This window comes from Lepidochelys kempii, chromosome 2, assembly GCF_965140285.1.
Source record: "Lepidochelys kempii isolate rLepKem1 chromosome 2, rLepKem1.hap1, whole genome shotgun sequence".
Classification (NCBI taxonomy): Eukaryota; Metazoa; Chordata; order Testudines; family Cheloniidae; genus Lepidochelys; species Lepidochelys kempii.
The window spans coordinates 118843008-118864868 of NC_136381.1; the positions used below are offsets into that span (position 1 = coordinate 118843008).

Consider the following 21861-nt stretch of genomic DNA (forward strand, 5'->3'; position numbering starts at 1 on the left):
AAAATTGTTTTCCTTAACCTCTGAGGATAGGATGAGAAGCAATGGCTTTCATTACAGCAAGTTAGACTTTAGGGCTGGTTTTGTTCAATATCTTCATAAATGATCTGGAGGATGGTGTGGATTGCACTCTCAGCAAATTTGCGGATGATACTAAACTGGGAGGAATGGTAGATACGCTGGAGGGCAGGGATAGGATACAGAGGGACCTAGACAAATTGGAGGATTCGGCCAAAAGAAATCTGATGAGGTTCAATAAGGATAAGTGCAGGGTCCTGCACTTAGGACGGAAGAACCCAATGCACAGCTACAGACTAGGGACCGAATGGCTAGGCAGCAGTTCTGCGGAAAAGGACCTAGGGGTGACAGTGGATGAGAAGCTGGATATGAGTCAGCAGTGTGCCCTTGTTGCCAAGAAGGCCAATGGCATTTTGGGATGTATAAGTAGGGGCATAGCGAGCAGATCGAGGGACGTGATCGTTCCCCTCTATTCGACATTGGTGAGGCCTCACCTGGAGTACTGTGTCCAGTTTTGGGCCCCACACTACAAGAAGGATGTGGATAAATTGGAGAGAGTCCAGCGAAGGGCAACAAAAATGATTAGGGGTCTGGAACACATGACTTATGAGGAGAGGCTGAGGAAACTGGGATTGTTTAGTCTGCAGAAGAGAAGAATGAGGGGGGATTTGATAGCTGCTTTCAACTACCTGAGAGGTGGTTCCAGAGAGGATGGTTCTAGACTATTCTCAGTGGTAGAAGAGGACAGGACAAGGAGTAATGGTCTCAAGTTGCAGTGGGGGAGGTTTAGGATGGATATTAGGAAAAACTTTTTCATTAGGAGGGTGGTGAAACACTGGAATGCCTTACCTAGGGAGGTGGTAGAATCTCCTTCCTTAGAAGCTTTTAAGGTCAGGCTTGACAAAGCCCTGGCTGGGATGATTTAATTGGGGATTGGTCCTGCTTTGAGCAGGGGGTTGGACTAGATGACCTCCTGAGGTCCCTTCCAACCCTGATATTCTATGATTCTAAGTTAGGTTTAGGTTAGACATTAGGAAAAACTTCCTACGTGTCAGGGTGGTTAAACACAGGAACAAATTGCCTAGGGAAGTTGTGGAATCTCTGTCATTGGAGGTTTTTAAGAGCAGCTTAGACAAACACCTGTCAGGAATGGTCTAGTTATTATGCAGTCCTGCCTTGAGGCCAAGGGACTGTACTAGGTCCCTTGTAGTCCTACACGTCTATGATTCTATTACGAGTTTTCGGAGGGGTGATGGCATACTATTCCTTTTACTCTTTGAGAAAGTAATATTTTTTGTGCTTTTCTTCTAGGTTCATAGCCAGTGTATTTAGTATATGCTGAAACTTCAAGAACTTCTCCATCGGTAGAATGTGGAAACCCATCAGACAATAAGTTTATGCCTTAAAGGAGGACAGGAATGCTTTTTAAAAATCTAAACCAACTGATGAGATCTCAAATCACTAACAGAATGCATATTCTAGTTTCAAAATGACAAGTAGATATGTTTTTAAAATTAACTTAATAGATTTTTATCCGCCATAACCTGAATTCAGGTTTCTAAATTTCCCCTGTGGGAATTTATGGCATCACACACCTACCTAATAAAACAAAGGAACTATTCTGTTTACCCTGCATTAGGTGCTTCCTGGTGTAATCAACACTTATAGGGTCATGAGAAACCCAAACTACAAATCCCATAAGGCACCATGACAGCTCAAGTGGGCACAGATTAATGTTAAAATATATCAATTTGGGTCAAATGTTTCAATTTAACTTGATAAAAAAATAAGAAAATTAAAAATGTCAGCAAAATCAAAATTGTAGTTTGTGGAAACTGTATTTTTCAAAGAAAAAACGTTGACTGAAAATTCCCTGACCAGCTCTACTTCCAGCCCAGTGCCCTGATTCCTAATTGCCATTGTTATTTGCACATCCCTAGATCCAGTTTTACTTAATTCCTGGGTACAATATGTAGAAGCAGATTACGTGGTCATCCAGATTTAGAAGACAACCTGTTAAATCATCTGGGTGATGAGACCCTTGCTGAAGAAGTTCTTTGATGAACTCATATTAGAACTTCTATTCCTATGACAAGGTTCCTTCCTGGACAGATTCACTTTTGATCTTCCAGCAACCAGTTATTTTAAATTAGTCTTCACGGGCAGTTAAACAGACATCTTCCATTTGTTACACTGTAAGCTACTCTGGGTCAATTAGGTTTGGTTACTTGTGTGATGACAGATATGTGCACAGAGAAGAAAACATACCATTTCCTGCTGAGTTTTAGCCAGTTTTGTTCACTAAGGTTCTAGAAATATAGGGAGAATATTCACATTGGTACCTGCAGCTTGGACCCATCTCTTCATGGCTAGTGAAATCACGTGAAAAACTCTGGATTCACTGGTGAAAATTATTAATGTCTCTTTTTGGGAGGGTAGGGTGCCAGCATTCCTGGAGCAAGTTATTACTAGAGTTGCTCAAAAAAACAAGTGTTGACACTGGCAATTTTTCTGACTATCCCCAATTTCATTGACTATCTTAAATTACATTTCTTGAGAAAGATGGTTGAGAAAATGGCAGTGAGGAAACTCAGGCAGTTACTGGAGTCCTCAGATCACCTTGCTCTTTATCACTTAGGCCAGGTCAACTCTAGGAACTTTGGTTTGCATCAAGGGCGCAACAAGGTGGGGTGGGAGCAAGATGTCCAACTCTCCCCCACCCCCCGCTCCAACCCCTCACTTGAGCTGGCATGACGGAGAGATTGCCGGGCCAAATACAAGTGGCATTGCAACCCCATACACTTACTCTTCCCACACGCTTTTGCAGTCCTTCCAATCAGTGTCCATGGGTACTGGGCACCCCCAATCCCTGGAGCAGGAGGCATCAAGAACCTCCAGTACCCAGGAGTTCTGGGGGCAAGTGGATTTGGGCTTTTAATGCTTCCTGGGAAAACAGACACAGAAGCAGGATGGAAACTGGGGCTCCCAGCATTGCCTGGCCACTGGTGGGAATGGTGGTCTTCAGCCTGACTGCCTCTCTGGGTAAGAGCTTGAGGGATGAGGAGACTGCGGAGCTAGGCGCAGGGGGGAAAGATGGAGCTGGCTGTGGCTGTGGGGCAATGTGCGGGGAAGAGTGCAGGGCTAGGTATGAGACAGGAGGAGGGGTGTGTGTGTGTGGAGCTGGGTGCAGGGAGGGGAGCATGGGTTGGAGTGCAGAGTCAGCGTGAGAGAGCTCAAGACTGGGTATCGGGGAGAAGCAGGAGGAGAGCCTGCGGCTAGGTCTGGGCCCCCTCTTTAGGAATATTTTGGTTGTGCCCCTATTTGGCATAGTTTTGTTGGTCCGGGGTGTGAAAAAAACACTACTGCTAGCTATGCCAACAAAAACCGCAGTGTAAACCCCCAGCGTACATGCAACTATGTCAACTATGGGCATGTCTACACTACAGTGGCACAGCAGCTATGGCACTGCAGCTGTGCCGCTGTAGCACCGTACTGTAGACGCTTCCTACATTGACAGATGGGATTTTTTCATTGATGTAGTTAATCCACCCATCCAACAGGCAGTAACTAGGTTGATGGAAGAATGTTTTCATCAACCTAGCTGCGTCTAAACTGTGGTCTAGGTCAACATAACTACAGAGCTTTGGGCACAAAATTTTTTATAGTCCTCAGTGATGTAGGTAGGTTGACCTAATATTTAGGTGTACACCTGACCTATGTTGACAGAAGAGCACAACTGACATAGCTAATATTCCTGGCTTGGCAGAAAAACTCCTTCTGTTAGCATAAGCTACTATACCAGCAAAGTATTTGTGGTGTAGATGAGGCTTTAGTCATATGGCTGGTCTACACAACACAGTTAGGTTGACGTAAAGCAGCTTATGTTGACCTAATTATGTCAGTGTCTACACTACAACCTTACATCCCACTGATGTAAGTGCCCTACTACACGGACATAATAACTCTACCTCCATGAGAGGCATAAGGCTTATTGTCAGTGTAGTTAGGGTGACGCAGTGGGCATGGCTACACTTACAGATGTAGAGTGCTGTGAGTTAAATCATCCCTCGGAGAGCGCAGTAGGGAAAGCTCTGCAGTGTGTTCACACTGTCAGATTCAAGCGTACTGGTGTGGCCACATTAGCAGCTCTTTCAACGCCACAGAGAGCAGAGCATTGTGGTAGCTATCCCAGCGTTCAAGTGGTTACAACGTGTTTTTCAAATGCGGAGGAGGGTGGAGTGTGACAAGGAGTGTGTTTTGTGTATGTGAGGGGAGAGAGAGTTGGTTTTTGGGGTGCTGAGAGTGTGTCAGCATGCTGTCTTGTACGTTCAGACAGCAGCAGACCCCCTTTTCCCCCCCACCCCACACTCACAGCAAGCAGCATTCCACAGTAATGGTTCCTTTGTCTCGGAGCAGATAAGCAGCCAGCTGTCAGAAACGGAGCTTTGAAAGGCATATCTGCATTCCTGCAGCGAGTTCAAAACAATGACAAGAGTCATTTCAGAGTAGCAGCCGTGTTAGTCTGTATTCGCAAAAAGAAAAGGAGTACTTGTGGCACCTTAGAGACTAACCAATTTATTTGAGCATAAGCTTTCGTGAGCTACAGCTTCATCATCCGATAAAGTGAGCTGTAGCTCACGAAAGCTTATGCTCAAATAAATTGGTTAGTCTCTAAGATGCCACAAGTACTCCTTTTCTTCCAATGACAAGAGTGACCACTTGACTTAAGGGGATTATGGGACATTTCCGGAGGCTGATCACAGCGCAGTAATGCAACACCTCGTTTACACTGGTGCCATGGCGTTTCAGCCAAGGCGTTATGTTTCTCTTGGAGGTGGATTACCAGGAGTGCTCCAGCTGTAAATAAGTGCCTTGCCAGTGTGGACAGGTCAGGAGTTAGGGTGCCTGGGGCTGCTTTAATGTGCTCTAACTCCGTAGACACTGCCTTACTTACATTGGCTGTTGGGTGTCTTCTCAATTTCACGGCAAAAGCCCTGAATTTGACAAGAAAGCCAGGCAACCAGAGCCCAGCTGGGTGTCTGGATCCTGTGCTCAGCTGAGAGCCAGGGCAAGAAGCCCAGGCATCTGGACCCTGCTCACCAGGGCCAAGAAGTCCCTGGGGCCACTTGCCCTCCGTTCCCCCTGGGTAATGGAGAGCCGGGAAGGGGGGCTGCACAGGAGCATGTGCTGCAGGAGGGCTTCTGGCAGGGAGCTGCTGCACCTCTTAGGTCAGTGGAAGCGCTCCTGGCAAGGAAGCACACTACCGATCCATGGAGGGTAGTGTGAACATGCACCACCACAGTAATTACTGCAGTGGCAGTAAGTCGACCTAATATAAGCCGACTTACCTTTCTAGTGTAGACATGTGTCTGCGTCTGGTTTGTAGAACTAGTGCAGAACTGCTCTTGCACCGCACATTTCACTCCGGTGGATGCTGCATTTTCTGCCACACAAAAATCTGACGGCGAAGTCCCAACTCTACTAAATGGGGTTAAAGTCACTATTGAAACCGCTGCCAACACTGGCGTCTCTCTCGCTCACACTTCTCCCCATACACACAATCTCTCCTCTCCCCACAGCTTCACTGCCCCTCTCAGAGGCAAATTCTCTCTCTCACACACACACACAGTGTCTGTACCTCATTCACCCCCATGCCTGCCTCACATGTCACACGCCGCCCCTCACGCCCACAGGCAGCCCGCTCCCAGGCGCCCCCTGCCAGGCGCGCCCCGCAGGACAGGGAAGGAGGCGGTGGCAGCGGCTCCTCCCCCGGGGCCTTGTCCTGCAGCCGCCTCCGACGAGCCGGAGCTCGCTTGGCTGCTCTCTGCGCCAGGCTTCTGCATGGCAGCTGCCGCCGCCGCCGCCGCCGCCTTCCGCTTGGCCCGGAGCTTGCGGCTGCGCCCGGTCTGTGGGGCAAGGTGAGCGGCTGCGGGGCGCCAGGGAGGCTGGAGCTCCCGGGCTGGGAGGGAAGGGGGCTGGGCACTGACAGAGCGAGCAAGGGCGTCCTGTTAGCCTGCTGCGAGGCGGGACCCGCCGAAAACCCCAGTCCAGCGCCTGGCTGGCTCCTGGTTAGGAGTGGAAGGTTTCACAGGCAGGGGCGCCCCTCGGGGGCCTGTGCAGAATAACATGGAGCCTCCCTGCCCTCCCCCCACTGTGGGCATGGCTGTGAGGTCCTGTGCAAGCTCCAGCTCCCTCCTCCAGGGTCCCACCCTACAGGACATGCCACCCACCCCAGTCCCTGAGAACACCCAGCTACTCCCAAGGAGAGGGAGAACTAGGGAACAATAGGGGCCAGAGAGCCCAGCAGGGAGGGGAAAGGGTCCGGGTGGTCTATGTATTGGCAACAGGCATCCTTACAGTGAGGCATCAGTGACAGTCACTTCTGCTGGCTTTGGCCAGGGTTGGCCTTTGAAGAAAAATTCTAGTGCTGATGTTAACGTGTAACAAACTTCTTCCTCCTGCAGAGCTAGGTAACTCTTGTTTTAGCGTCTCACTTTTCACACATAGGCTAATAGGCGTTTTCTGCTGCCAGAAAAATTGTTTTTGCTCAGTTCATTCCCTCAATTTATTTTGCAGGCTGCAGGGTCATTTTTTATTACAAAAGAGTCCTGTTGAATTTTAACCACTTCTTTGTCATTTAAGACATGTTATCTTTCTAAGTTAAAAGTAATAGTCTTGCTATCAAGTTGTGTTTATTCCCAGTGTTTAGTTAATATAAACAGCTCTAGGGGTCACAAGCTGTCTCACATGTTCTCTTCTCTGCAGTGATACAGTTGCTGTCAGTGTTAGAGAGAAAATATAATAGAAATTTTATAAACTTTTAAAGTGGCATGAACATGTTAGGTCTTTTTCAAATATTTACATGCTTAAAGATAAACATGCAAGTAGTCCCACTGAGGTTGTGGAATTAATTTCATTCTTAAAGTTTAGCATATGTATAAATAGTTGCAGTATTTGGAACTCGAACACTTCTTGTTCAGTGAAGATTTAAAAACTGTCTTGTAAAGAGTTAGTAACCAAAAAACCTGCAGTATTGTGGTTGCTTGTGAGAACCAGAAAGTGAAACTGATAAGTCTTTTCTTCATCAAGGCTGAATGAATTGCCAAATAGTATTAGTAGTGAATGAATTTGTTTCAGAGTAACAGCCATGTTAGTCTGTATTCGCAAAAAGAAAAGGAGTACTTGTGGAACCTTAGAGACTAACCAATTTATTTGAGCATAAGCTTTCGTGAGCTACAGCTCACTTCATCGGATGGGAGCTGTAGCTCACGAAAGCTTATGCTCAAATAAATTGGTTAGTCTCTAAGGTGCCATAAGTACTCCTTTTCTTTTTGAATGAATTTGGTTTTTTAGTAATATCAACTGATTTTAAAAACAGATTTTTACCCCAAAGTGTCCCTTTAAGTTCTAAAAGATTTTCAGAGAGTGCTGAATGAAAGTCACAGATCCACAATATTTTAAAGTTGTAAATTTTCAGAGAGAACCTGGTTCTTTATTTCAAAACTGGTTTATTTTAAACCAGTAATTCCACTGTTGAATAATTCAAAGGAGATCTGCTGATCTTTTCTAAAGATAGCACATAATCCTCAATGACAGAAGTGCTCCAAGTAGTAACAGGCAAAATAGGCTGTCAGTGTTTGTTTATATGAGCACTTACTATGGGGCAAGCTGAGTAAATCTGTAAGCTACTTGATCTTGTGACCTTTATCATCTTGTTCTAATTGACAATTCAGCTCCAATAGTGCTCTGTCAAGTTCTCCCATATGATGTGTCTACATAGAGAGCATGATATACAAGGATGGAGTGAGCAAGTAAAATGGGTTCCGGGGAGAAATTTGAGGCTTCTGACACTCCAAACAAGATAAACTATTACATTGCAGCCAGGAGCACCCGAGGGAAACAATTTGTTGGTAGATATTTTCGTCATCTTCAGACATGTGCATGTGAGAGGGTAAATCCATTACGTTGATTGAAAAAAACCTTCATTTGAAATGTGCCTGTCAAGTTTAAAAAAGATATTAAAGCACTGTAATAGTTATACAATACATAAGCTTGAACTAAAATTTCAGATCCAAATACTTCTGAACACTGAAGTGCTTGAAATCCAGATTCTAATTTGGTGACTTGAATCATCTCTCAAAGGTACTTTTTAAAAAAAAATAGTTAATTGCTCTGCTGTAAAACAGCTGAGTTCAGCTTTGGTAGCTTTTTTTTGGCTCATATGACATTAATAGCACGCCAAAAATGTGGCTGTTTTTTGTGTATCCTTTATCAGCTTTGACTTGACAAAAGGTTTGGGCCTGGTATCCTCCCCTCTGAGGCATTTGATCAACACATGTTGACCTATATCAAAATCATCCCAACAGTCAAGCTCACAAACCTATTTTTCTGTCTCGTTCATTCTTCGCTGTCTGCTGGGGACTATCCACTCTGCTGCTCCTTTCAGCTGGGATTCAGTTAGTGGCAGCTGGCGATTGACAGGTGAGGCACCTATCACAAACTCTGACATTCCAATATACACGTTCCTCCTTGCAGTCCTGGCCTGGAAGGGGGAGTGCCTTTGTTCTGCCCTTCCAAGGCAGCAGCCTCCCCATTGCATTTGCAGATGTCCAGTGTCACTGGCCCTGTGGTTGTGCAGGGAGCCCTCTGCAACTCTGCTGTCATATAGCACTCTCTCACCAGCCAGGAGTGTGGGAGCCGTCCCAGGGCAGGAATTGTTCAGCAGTGGGGTGGCCTCCCCCCACAGCCAGGGGCTCACTGGGTTCTTTGTAATCCTGGCCGGGAGTCTCTAATTTGCCAACCCAGGATGTCTACAGCTTCCCCTGCGACTTGTATCCTTGTGTCTTAGGCCCCTCAGTGGTGTAGGTAGCCCCCCTGCATTTCCACTGTATCAGTGCTGGGAGGGAACCCTGCATCCATTCTGGCAGAACTGCCTTAACTTCTGCAACCCTGCAAGCCCTGGCTAGCACAACAGTGCCCTCAAAGTGGCTCCTCAGCAGGGTTAGTTGCCATAGTTACAAGGCAGCTTTGAGGCACTACTACCTATACTGTGATTTGAGCCTCATCCACAGCACTACATTTTTTTGGCATTACGGAGATGGAGAGGGTGTGAGTAACATGAATTTAAATCCAATCACAAGTGCTTCTTCTGGATATATGTATATATAAATAAAAAAAATAACTGTCCTTAATCTTTATATACACAAAAATGTAGCTTTTGGGAATTGGCTTCTGAATTCTTTGGTTAAGCTGTGCCTCACTTGCTTAAGCTGATGAGCCACCCCTGGATAGAGGCCATCCATATAACAGTTCAGACCAACTGCACCAGTATTTCCCCTGGGGCTCCAGCAAGGGCACCACTGTCAGGCTTTCAGCTCCCCACCCATTGCATTTCTTTGGTGAGACTCATGTCCCACTTCCTTCTGACCAACTATTTCTAGGCTGCATAGTTCTGATATAAGCTTATTGGCATGCATCATCCCAGTTCTAACATGGGCTCTGGCAGGAGCAATCCTTCAGTACCCTGCCCAAGGGATTTCCTTTGTGATAACAAGTTCAACACAGCTTCAGCTCAGAAAAAGTACCCAGTTTTATGAACCTCAGTAGGCCAAGTCCTTCCAACCCTACTCTAAGGTCTAGGGTCTTTCATACCAGAGGTTTTGTCCATTTGCTGGATCAGGAAGAAGGCCCTGAGCCAGTTTAAAACCAGGCTATTTATCCAAAAATCGTTTATTGGTCTCTGGAGAATCCAGTTTGAACTAGTATATGTGGATCTTTCCAGGGAGTAGAGTTTCTCTGGAGATATTACAACCTGAGTGAATTTAACTAATCACCCCTGCCTGTTGTTCTCCTGTTTACTCTTCTCATGGAAATACAATGACACAGAGATGAAAATTAATTGTATTAAAATGTAAAGATATTAAGCTCAATTGAATAAGGCTTAACTCAATTAAGTAAGGTTTGTCCAGGATATTATTCTGTCACAACCTCCTCCTATCCACATGTCCCTTGGTCTTCCTCCACTCTGTCCTTATCGCTAATAACCCCAGTTGATATGAGCTAGAAAGTTTGTCCCACCTATCTACAATTCTTATGACAGACCAATCTTCCATCCCCACTGTGAAGGGACCAGTAAAGAAGTATGGTGTTACCCTTTTTGGCCTGAGTGGCTAGCCAAAAATATGGGGTCTTGCAGGTTGGTCTTCTTAGGGGGAGAAATTGAGGGTGGAGTCGGGTACCTTTGATGCAATCTTGTTTGTTTGTACAAACAAAGGAATGTACAAAATCCTGTTTTTTCCTTGAAGCTGTAAGCAAAGAAACTCTTAGCCAGCACCACACTATGCTTGTCCAGGCTGTGACAGTCTGCCCGTTGTGTCATTCTCGCTTTCTCACGCACATGTTTCCCCCCCACACTCCAGGATACCTAGGGAGCACTCTGCTTGCATAGTTCAAATTCCTGAGTGGCCTCAGGTGTGCCTTTGTTCTGAGTGGTGACATGTGCCTGTCCTTTGATTTGGAGACAACAATTATTTCATAAAGGAATTTAACTGTTTCTAATGGAGAGCGGCAGTTACACCCACCAGCCACAAAATGGTTTAATTTAACGCATCCCATAACAGTACAGTCATTGGATATACTAAGGGGCCAATCCTGCTTCCACTGAAGTCAGCAGGGGTATTGTGATGAAATATGTATTTCTATTTGATAGAAGTTAATTAGAGTTTTGGGGCACTATAAGATTTAGGTCTATTAATTTCCTTGATCTTTAGTGCTTGGGTTTTGTAGGTGATAAGGTAAGTGTGATACACTTGTCACTTAGTAACATTTACTAGTATTTTAAATGTTACTCTCTCAGTCTCTAAGGTGCCACTAGTACTCCTTTTCTTTTTGCGAATACAGACTAAGCCCTGGTCTACACTAGGACTTTAGGTCGAATTTAGCAGCATTAAATCAATGTAAACCTGCACCCGTCCACACGATGAAGCCCTTTATTTCAACTTAAAGGGCTCTTAAAATCGATTTCCATACTCCACCCCTGACAAGTGGATTTGCGCTAAAATCGGCCTTGCCGGGTCGAATTAGGGGTACTGTGGACACAATTCGACGGTATTGGCCTCCGGGAGCTATCCCAGAGTGCTCCATTATGACCGCTCTGGACAGCACTCTCCACTCAGATGCACTGGAAAAGAACTGCGAACTTTTGAATCTCATTTCCTGTTTGGCCAGCGTGGCAAGCTGCAGGTGACCATGCAGAGCTCATCAGCATAGGTGACCATGATGGAGTCCCAGAATCGCAAAAGAGCTCCAGCATGGACTGAACGGGAGGTACGGGATCTGATCGCTGTATGGGGAGAGGAATCCGTGCTATCAGAACTCCGTTCCAGTTTTCGAAATGCCAAAACCTTTGTCAAAATCTCCCAGGGCATGAAGGACAGAGGCCATAACAGGGACTCAAAGCAGTGCTGCGTGAAACTTAAGGAGCTGAGGCAAGCCTACCAGAAAACCACAGAGGCAAACGGCCGCTCCGGGTCAGAGGCCCAAACATGCCGCTTCTATGATGAGCTGCATGCCATTTTAGGGGGTTCAGACACCGCTACCCCAGCCTTGTTGTTTGACTCCTTCAATGGAGATGGAGGCAACACGGAAGCAGGTTTTGGGGACGAAGAAGATGATAGCTCACAGCAAGCAAGCGGAGAAACCGGTTTTCCCGACAGCCAGGAACTGTTTCTCACCCTGGACCTGGAGCCAGTACCCCCTGAACCCACCCAAGGCTGCCTCCTGGACCTGGCAGGTGGAGAAGGGACCTCCGGTGAGTGTACCTTTTAAAATACTATACATGGTTTAAAAGCAAGCATGTGAAAGGATTAATTTGCCCTGGCATTCGCGGCTCTCCTGGATGTACTCCCAAAGCCTTTGCAAAAGGTTTCTGGGGAGGGCAGCCTTATTGCGTCCTCCATGGTAGGACACTTTACCACTCCAGGCCAGTAACACGTACTCGGAAATCATTGTACAACAAAGCATTGCAGTGTATGTTTGCTGGCGTTCAAAAAACATCCGTTCTTTATCTCTCTGTGTTATCCTCAGGAGAGTGAGATATCATTCATGGTCACCTGGTTCAAATAGGGTGCTTTTCTTCAGGGGACACTCAGAGAAGCCCTTGTGGCACCTTAGAGACTAACCAATTTATTTGAGCATGAGCTTTCGTGAGCTACAGCTCACTTCATATGCATCTGATGAAGTGAGCTGTAGCTCACGAAAGCTCATGCTCAAATAAATTGGTTAGTCTCTAAGGTGCCACAAGTACTCCTTTTCTTTTTGCGAATACAGACTAACACGGCTGTTACTCTGAAACCTGTCAGAGAAGCCCGTTCCTGCTGGGCTGTTTGCCTATGGCTGAACAGAAATGTTCCCCGCTGTTAGCCACGGGGAGGAGGGAGGGGGTAGCCATGCGGTGGGGGGAGGCAAAATGAGACCTTGTAACGAAAGCACATGTGCTATGTATGTAATGTTAACAGCAAGGTTTACCCTGAAAGAGTGTAGCCACTGTTTTATAAATGTGTCTTTTTAAACACCGCTGTCCCTTTTTTTTTCTCCACCAGCTGCATGTGTTTCAATGATCACAGGATCTTCTCTTTCCCAGAGGCTAGTGAAAATTAGGAAGAAAAAAAAACGCACTCGTGATGAAATGTTCTCTGAGCTCATGCTGTCCTCCCACACTGACATAGCACAGACGAATGCGTGGAGGCAAATAATGTCAGAGTGCAGGAAAGCACAAAATGACCGGGAGGAGAGGTGGCGGGCTGAAGAGAGTAAGTGGCGGGCTGAAGAGAGGGCTGAAGCTGAAATGTGGCGGCAGCGTGATGAGAGGAGGCAGGATTCAATGCTGAGGCTGCTGGAGGACCAAACCAGTATGCTCCAGTGTATGGTTGAGCTGCAGCAAAGGCAGCTGGAGCACAGACTGCCACTGCAGCCCCTCTGTAACCAACCGCCCTCCTCCCCAAGTTCCATAGCCTCCACACCCAGACGCCCAAGAACGTGGTGGGAGGGCCTCCGGCCAACCAACCACTCCACCACAGAGGATTGCCCATAAAACAGAAGGCTGGCATTCCATAAATTTTAAAGTTGTAAACTTTTAAAGTGCTGTGTGGCATTTTCCTTCCCTCCTCCACCACTCCTCCTGGGCTACCTTGGTAGTCATCCCCCTATTTGTGTGATGAATGAATAAAGAATGCATGAATGTGAAGCAACAATGACTTTATTGCCTCTGCAAGCGGTGATCGAAGGGAAGAAGGGAGGGTGGTTAGCTTACAGGGAAGTACAGTGAACCAAGTGGCGGGGGGTTTCATCAAGGAGAAACAAAGAGAACTTTCACACTGTAGCCTGGCCAGTCATGAAACTGGTTTTCAAAGCTTCTCTGATGCGTACCGCGCCCTCCTGTGCTCTTCTAACCACCCTGGTGTCTGGCTGCGCGTAACGAGCAGCCAGGCGATTTGCCTCAGTCTCCCACCCTGCCATAAACGTCTCCCCCTTACTCTCACAGATATTGTGGACCGCACAGCAAGCAGTAATAACAGTGGGAATATTGGTTTCGCTGAGGTCTAAGCGAGTCAGAAAACTGCGCCAGCGCGCCTTTAAATGTCCAAATGCACATTCTACCACCATTCTGCACTTGCTCAGCCTGTAGTTGAACAGCTCCTGACTACTGTCCAGGCTGCCTGTGTACGGCTTCATGAGCCATGGCATTAAGGGGTAGGCTGGGTCCCCAAGGATACATATAGGCATTTCAACATCCCCAACAGTTATTTTCTGGTCTGGGAATAAAGTCCCTTCCTGCAGCTTTTGAAACAGACCAGAGTTCCTGAAGATGCGAGCATCATGTACCTTTCCCAGCCATCCCACGTTGATGTTGGTGAAGCATCCCTTGTGATCCACCAGAGCTTGCAGCACTATCGAAAAGTACCCCTTGCGGTTTATGTACTCGCCGGCTTGGTGCTCCGGTGCCAAGATAGGAATATGGGTTCCGTCTATGGCCCCACCACAGTTAGGGAATCCCATTGCAGCAAAGCCATCCACTATGACCTGCACATTTCCCAGGGTCACTACCCTTGATATCAGCAGATCTTTGATTGCGTTGGCTACTTGCATCACAGCAGCCCCCACAGTAGATTTGCCCACTCCAAATTGATTCCCGACTGACCGGTAGCTGTCTGGTGTTGCAAGCTTCCACAGGGCTATCGCCACTCGCTTCTCAACTGTGAGGGCTGCTCTCATCTTGGTATTCATGCACCTCAGGGCAGGGGAAAGCAAGTCACAAAGTTCCATGAAAGTGCCCTTACGCATGCGAAAGTTTTGCAGCCACTGGGAATCGTCCCAGACCTGCAACACTATGCGGTCCCACCAGTCTGTGCTTGTTTCCCGAGCCCAGAATCGGCGTTCCGCAGCATGAACCTGCCCCATTAGCACCATGATGCATGCATTGGCAGGGCCCATGCTTTCAGAGAAATCTGTGTCCATGTCCTGATCACTCACGTGACTGCGCTGACGTCTCCTACTCGCCCGGTATCGCTCTGCCAGGTTCTGGTGCTGGAATACTGCTGGATAATGCATGTGGTGTTTAATGTGCTCCTAATTGCCAAAGTGAGCTGAGCGACCTCCATGCTTGCCTTGGTATGGCGTTCGCACAGAAAAAAGGCGTGGAATGATTGTCTGCCGTTGCTCTGACGGAGGGAGGGGCGACTGATAACATGGCTTACAGGGTTGGTTTCAGGGAGCTAAAATCAACAAAGGAGGTGGCTTTACATCAAGGAGTATTTCAATCAGGACTTCATGGAGGGTTCCAATAAGAAATGGTGCATCTAAGTTATTGTTCTTATTGCAACAAGGAGGTTAGTCTGGCCTCTGATTGATACATGGCTAGATTTACCTCGCTGCACCTTCTCTGTGAGTGACTGCAGTGTGACCTAGAGGAATGAGTCCCCTAGACTGGGGATGGGGAGAAGCAAATGAGTACAAAACAAATCTGGTCTATTTCTTGTTTTGATCCACTCCATCTATCTTTTACATCTTTGGCTGGCAGCAGACGGTGCAGAAGGACTGCATGCCATCCACATCTCAGGGCTGCTCGGCAGAAGATGGTACAATAGGACTGCTAGCCATCCTCATCTCTTGCCTGCCTGGCAGAAGATGGTACAATACGACTGCGAGCAATCCATATCGCCTGGCTGCTCACCATAAGATGGTTCAATAGGACTGCTGAAGGACTAAAGAGAATGAGTTGATCAAGTCACTCCAAATTTAGTCCCTGCGCCCATGTCTGCCCAGGCGCTTCTGGCCGACATGGTCAGGAGCACCTCGGACATGACGATGACGGCTACCACTCCTATTGCACCGTCTGCTGCCACAAGGTGATGGGTTGCTGCTACTGTGTAGCAATGCAGTACCGCATCTGCCAGCACCCAGGAGACATACGATGACAGTGAGCTGAGTGGGCTCCATGCTTGCTGTGGTATGGCATCTGCACAGGTAACTCAGGAAAAAAGGCGCGAAACGATTGTCTGTCCTTGCTTTCACGGAGGGAGGGAGGGAGGGAACGGGGGGCCTGACGATATGTACCCAGAACCACCCGCGACAATGTTTTAGCCCCATCAGACATTGGGATCTCAACCCAGAATTCCAATGGGCAGCGGAGACTGCGGGAACTGTGGGATAGCTATCCACAGTGCAATGCTCCGGAAGTCGACTCTAGCCTCGGTACTGTGGAAGTACTCCGCCAAGTTAATGCACTTAGAGCATTTTCTGTGGGGACACACACACTCGAATATATAAAACCGATTTCTAAAAAAACGACTTCTATAAATTCGACCTAATTTCGTAGTGTAGACATACCCTAAAACGGCTGCTATTCTGAAACCTCTCATTCTATGTGTTTCCATACATTAGAAACATTGTCTGAAAGCCCAGATCAGATAGATTCCTTTCTAGATTTCAAGGTCATTATAAGGATTAGAGTTGGGGAAAATCTTTTCCATTGTAGTGCCTATTTTCTTTGCTCCATAGTTTTGTTTTGTTATATAGTATGTTTTTGTATCAGTTTGCCTAAGTCAGTAGCTTATGGTTTTGTTTTTTTGTTTTTTAAATAGAGCCTTAATGAAAAGGCATATCAAAATACCAAAAGTAAATGACACTGTATGTCCCCAAACAAGCATCAGGGCACATTTGATCCAAAGTTTAATTGTGTCAGCTACATGACTCTAAATAACATTGTCATAAACATACAGCTAAGGGTAGCATAAAATCCCTCCTTTACCTATAAAGGGCTGAGAAGCTCAGATAACCTGGTTGGCACCTGACCAAAAGGACCAATAAGGGGAGAAGATACTTTCAAATCTATGGGGGAAGGTTTTTGTTTTGGGTTTTTGTGTTCTCTCCGGAGACAGAGAGAGACCAAACAAGTAATCCAGCTCCTACTGAAAGATACATATAAACTTCAGAAATAGTAAATAATAGCAAGGAAATGCGTTAGAGTATCTTTTGTTTTAGTTTGTGAATTTTCCCTGTGCTAAGAGGGACATTTATCCCTTTTTTTGTAACTTTGAAGTTTTGCCTAGAGGGGAATCCTCTGTGTTTTGAATCTGATTATCTGTAAAATTACCTTCCATCCTGATTTTACAGAGGTGCTTCTTTTATTTTGTTTTTATAATAAAGTTCTGTTTTTAAGAACCTGATTGGTTTTTAGTGTCCTAAAAACCCAAGGGGCTGGCCTGTGCTCACCTTGTTAACCGATTTGGTTGGTATATTATTCTCAAGCCTCCCCAGGAAAAGGGGTGAAGGGGTTTAGGGGGATGTTTTAGGGAAACAGAAACTCCAAGTGGTCCTTTTCCTGAATCTTTGTCTAACTCACTTGTGCCTTGGGGAAGTTTTTAACTTAAGCTGGCAGAAATAAGCTTAGGGGGTCTTTCATGTGGGTCCCCACATCTGTACCGCAGAGTTCAGAGTGGGGAGGGAACCCTGACAAATGTAAAAACAACTACATATTCACTTATCCCATTCCAAGGATGGAGCACAAACTGAGTCATCTTAAAATTGTAATGAAATACTTACTAGAATTACACAGCACGTTTCTATATGACTTGTTCAGATAAAGTAGGGATGGTCATTAGATGAGTAAAGCATTTATCTTTCTCTGTCCTTCCAAAAAACTCTTTGTCTAATGTGTTTAACTTGTGCGGAGCCATAAATGCACAGTACTGGCAGTTGGAGAGCTGTTTTTGTAATTTCATTTTTTTTAAGAAGGAGCAGGAGTGGTGATGGGGGAAATTGCTATGGCTTCAATCGACTAAAGTCAGTGGGACTACTTGCATGTGTGAAGTTAAGCATATATATAAGTGTTTGCAGTATTTGGGTTCAAACGTGTAGCCATGACTTCTTATCTAATATGTTTCAGTTGCTTATTTTATGATGTAAGGGTCTCAGGGGAAGGGCCTTGAGGAACAATGAGTATAATCTGGTTCTCTATAAATAGTTGCTTAAATGTCCTTGTATGTTTCATATGTTGGGAGATAGTCCAATCTTTCAAAATACAATGAGATTCTTTGCTCAGAAATTGGTATCTTCATCAATAGCAAAGCAGTCCCATATGGTACAGTCCAATATAATTTTAATGAGGATTTGGGTTTGAGAATATGTACTGTGCAGAGAGGGTGGTGGGAAACTGAAGAGATTGTGTAGGCAAGATTGTTCTTGGACTTTTATTTTACAAACTTTCAAACTCTATTCTTAGTGAAGAACATGATTTTAATTACTTTAAACTATATTATGAACACTGATAGGACCAATTATTTGATCAGCTGGCATGAGATGAGGGAAATTGTGGGTTATTTAAGAAGTTGTCGCTCTAAATATGCAACCATAATAAGGGCTTGGATAATACACTGGAGTTGGACGGTGTAATTTTCTGCTCAAGCAGACGTACCTGCACTTTCTTTGATTGAACTAGTACCCTAAAATAGAGGTGTAGCCGCAGCAGTGCGATGAGCTGGATGGCCTAGCTTCCCCAAGTATGATCCTATCCAGGACCCTAGGCACATAGGCAGGTGGCTAGCCTCTCTTGCTGCTAGTGCTGCTGCGGCTACACTTGTTTTTTACATGAGGTAGCTGAATCAGAGCAAGCATAGGTATGTCTACGGCCACATCTACACTACCTGCCGGATCGGTGGGTAGTGATTGATCTATCGGGGATCGATTTATCGCGTCTAGTGTAGACGCAATAAGTAGATCCCTGATCGCTCTGCTGTCGACTCCGGAACTCCACCAGGGCGAGAGGTGGAAGCGGAGTCGACGGGGGAGCAGCGGCCATCGATCCGGCACTGCGAGGATGCGAAGTAAGTGATTCTAAACCAATCTAAGATACCTCGACTTCAGCTACACTATTCTTGTAGCTGAATTTGCGTATCTTAGATCGATCCCTGCCCCCCAGTGTAGACCAGGCCTACGTGAGCTGGAAATTACACTTCCAGTGTAGATATACCCTTAGTGGGTGTGCAGGATGTAGATGAGAAGGGCGGAATCAGGCTCAAAGTGCTGTATTAACAGTCTGCATCCTTTATTGTCGGAGTCTATCTTAAAAACATGCTTTCAAAACAAGTTTTAGAAATAGATAGTTCACTTTCTCCTGCATGGTGAATGGTCTGGAAGCTGCTAATTTTGGATAATTCCCGTAGGAATCCCAGTCTGATGTAGTTTAGGATTTGAGGGTCAGTCAGTCATGCTGTCTGTTAGCCCATGCGATCTCACTGACTATTGTGGGGTTGCTTAACTGTAACAAAGGACACAAGTTGATCGAAGGAATGCAGCTGCCATTTGCATTATTAGCAAGTGAGCTGGGGGAGACTTTGAAAGTTTGAGTTTAATTGTTTCTGGTGATTTAGCTTTTTTAAAATTAATTCAATTAATTTGATCAGAAAACAAAACTGATGTCAGGTTTTTTTAATTAGTTTCTCTTTTCCCCTGACTGCTATTCATTCTTCTCCTCCATTTTCTTTTTGGCTGGATTGTTTTCCTTAGTTATAAGGAATAGTATGAAGTATGTATATTTATCTCACATACCAATATTTTGTGCCCAAGCATTATATTAGAATGTGAATTGCAGGAGGTTTTTAGTCTTTTCTGAATATTCACTGTGTCTCCTCTGTGTGTTGCTGTCTCTATGCTTTCGTATGTCTTCTCACATTTCTCTTGAATTAAAAAAAAAAAAAAACCAAAACCATTTGGTCATGCATTCACTGGGGTTTTTCATTTTGCAAGTCATTCTGTACATTAGGTTAGCAGCTCCCTATGTAATAGTTATTTTCAGGAACGGGAGGAAGGGTGGGGTGATGGTGAATAGGCACAGTGGAGGGAAGAAAAGTCTATAACCACGGATAGAACACATTCCCTCACAGAACCTGGAATTGTAGAAACTGAGGACTCCTGGGAGACACGAGATCAGATTTGCACAAGCGCTGAGCACTTAAAACCGCAACTGAAGTTGATTAGGGCTGTGCTTTGAACATGTATAGTGCTGTAAAAATTCTAAATACTCTGAAAAGTCAGGCCTTGGATGTCTCAAGCTGGGCACCAAAATTTAGTGGATACTTTTGACCTTAATTTCACATCCGTTCCACATCTGTAAAATGGAGATAATAACACAACTTAATCTCACAGAAGATAAGTGTTGTGAAGATAAATGCATTAATGTTTCTGAAGTACTCATACTATGAGAACATGAGAGAAACACTCGTGAAAATTAATAATTTTGTATTCAATGCAGGATTTGGATGGTGTCCATTAAATAAAGCCTGGGGCCACACATTCAGTGTTGAGGATAAAAAGAAATATCAAATAGCTGTCCATTCTCTGAATAAGGTGGGGAATGTCACTCACCACCGGGCTGGCGCCTCCTCTTGGTTGCTCTGGGGATTAGCTTGAGGCCAGTGCCCCCAGTCTGCGGCTTGCACACTGTCACTGCATTTGCCTGTAGCCCCTCTCACAGCCTGAGGCACCATAGCACCCTCTTTGTCACTCAGCCCTACAGCTGTGTCATCATCTGTGTTCCCCCCACTTCCAGGGGTTAGTGTCTCAGTCCAATAATCATGCCACTTCCTCAGTGGCAAATGGAGGGCAGGGGGACCCTGGCCCACCCACTTCTCTGAGTCCCAGCCCAGGGACCCTGTGGATAGCAGCCTCCTGCTGTGATTCCCATGGCCCCAGCACCTTCTTCGCCCTTGCCTCAGGGCACTCAGCTGCGCAATCCCTGCAGTCCACCAGGAACTCTCCCTTGCTCCCCTGCTCCTTTCTTTTAGCCTGCTAGAGACACAGTCCTCATTATCTTGGCCATTATCTTTGAAAACTCATGGCGATCGGGGGAGTCCTGGACGACTGGAAAAAGGCTAATGTAGTGCCCATCTTTAAAAAAGGGAAGAAGGAGGATCCTGGGAACTACAGGCCAGTCAGCCTCACCTCAGTCCCTGGAAAAATCATGAAGCAGGTCCTCAAGGAATCAATTCTGAAGCACTTAGAGGAGAGGAAAGTGATCAGGAACAGTCAGCATGGATTCACCAAGGGCAAGTCATGCCTGACTAATCTAATTGCCTTCTATGACGAGATAACTGGCTCTGTGGATGAAGGGAAAGCAGTGGACATGTTGTTCCTTGACTTTAGCAAAGCTTTTGACACGGTCTCCCACAGTATTCTTGCCAGCAAGTTAAAGAAGTATGGGCTGGATGAATGGATTATAAGGTGGATAGAAAGCTGGCTAGATTGTCGGGCTCAACGGGTAGTGATCAATGGTTCGGTATCAAGTGGAGTGCCCCAAGGGTCGGTCCTGGAGCTGATTTTGTTCAATATCTTCATAAATGATCTGGAGGATGGTGTAGATTGCACCCTCAGCAAATTTGCAGATGACACTAAACTAGGAGGAGAGGTAGGTACGCTGGAGCGTAGGGATAGGATACAGAGGGACCTAGACAAATTGGAGGATTGGGCCAAAAGAAATCTGATGAGGTTCAACAAGGACAAGTGCAGAGTGCTGCACTTAGGACGGAAGAATCCAATGCACCGCTAGAGACTAGGGACCGAATGGCTCGGCAGCAGTTCTGCAGAAAAGGACCTAGGGGTTACAGTGGACGAGAAGCTGGATATGAGTCAACAGTGTGCCCTTGTTGCCAAGAAGGCCAATGGCATTTTGGGATGTATAAGTAGGGGCATTGCCAGCAGATCGAGGGACGTGATCATTCCCCTCTATTTGACACTGGTGAGGCCTCATCTGGAGTACTGTGTCCAGTTTTGGGCCCCACACTACGAGAAGGATGTGGAAAAATTGGAAAGAGTCCAGCGGAGGGCAACAAAAATGATTAGGGGACTGGAATACATGAGTTATGAGGAGAGGCTGAGGGAACTGGGGATGTTTAGTCTACGGAAGAGAAGAACGAGGGGGGATTTGATAGCTGCTTTCAACTACCTGAAAGGGGGTTCCAAAGAGGATGGCTCTAGACTGTTCTCAGTGGTAGCAGATGACAGAACAAGGAGTAATGGTTTCAAGTTGCAGTGGGGAGGGAGGTTTAGGTTGGATATTAGGAAAAACTTTTTCACTAGGACGGTGGTGAAACACTGGAATGCCTTACCTAGGGAGGTGGTGGAATCTCCTTTCTTAGAAGTTTTAAGGTCAGGCTTGACAAAGCCCTGGCTGGGATGATTTAATTGGGGATCGGTCCTGCTTTGAGCAGGGGGTTGGACTAGATGACCTCCTGAGGTCCCTTCCAACCCTGATATTCTATGATTCTATGATTCTCATTGCTTAGGCTCCCAGTA

General features: G+C 46.0%; 1 protein-coding gene across 2 annotated transcripts in view; it reads left to right on the top strand.

The window, feature by feature from the left end:
- Positions 1 to 5679: 5679 nt before the first annotated feature.
- ECI2 (enoyl-CoA delta isomerase 2) overlaps positions 5680 to 21861 on the top strand; it is a 63442-nt gene continuing 47260 nt past the window's right edge. Inside the window, exon 1 of one of the 2 annotated variants that reach the window (XM_073332146.2) lies at positions 5680 to 5933. In XM_073332146.2, coding sequence (XP_073188247.2) covers positions 5680 to 5933 — 254 coding nt within the window. The remainder of the gene's footprint in view (positions 5934 to 21861) is intronic. The other variant, XM_073332150.2, reaches the window with a different exon arrangement.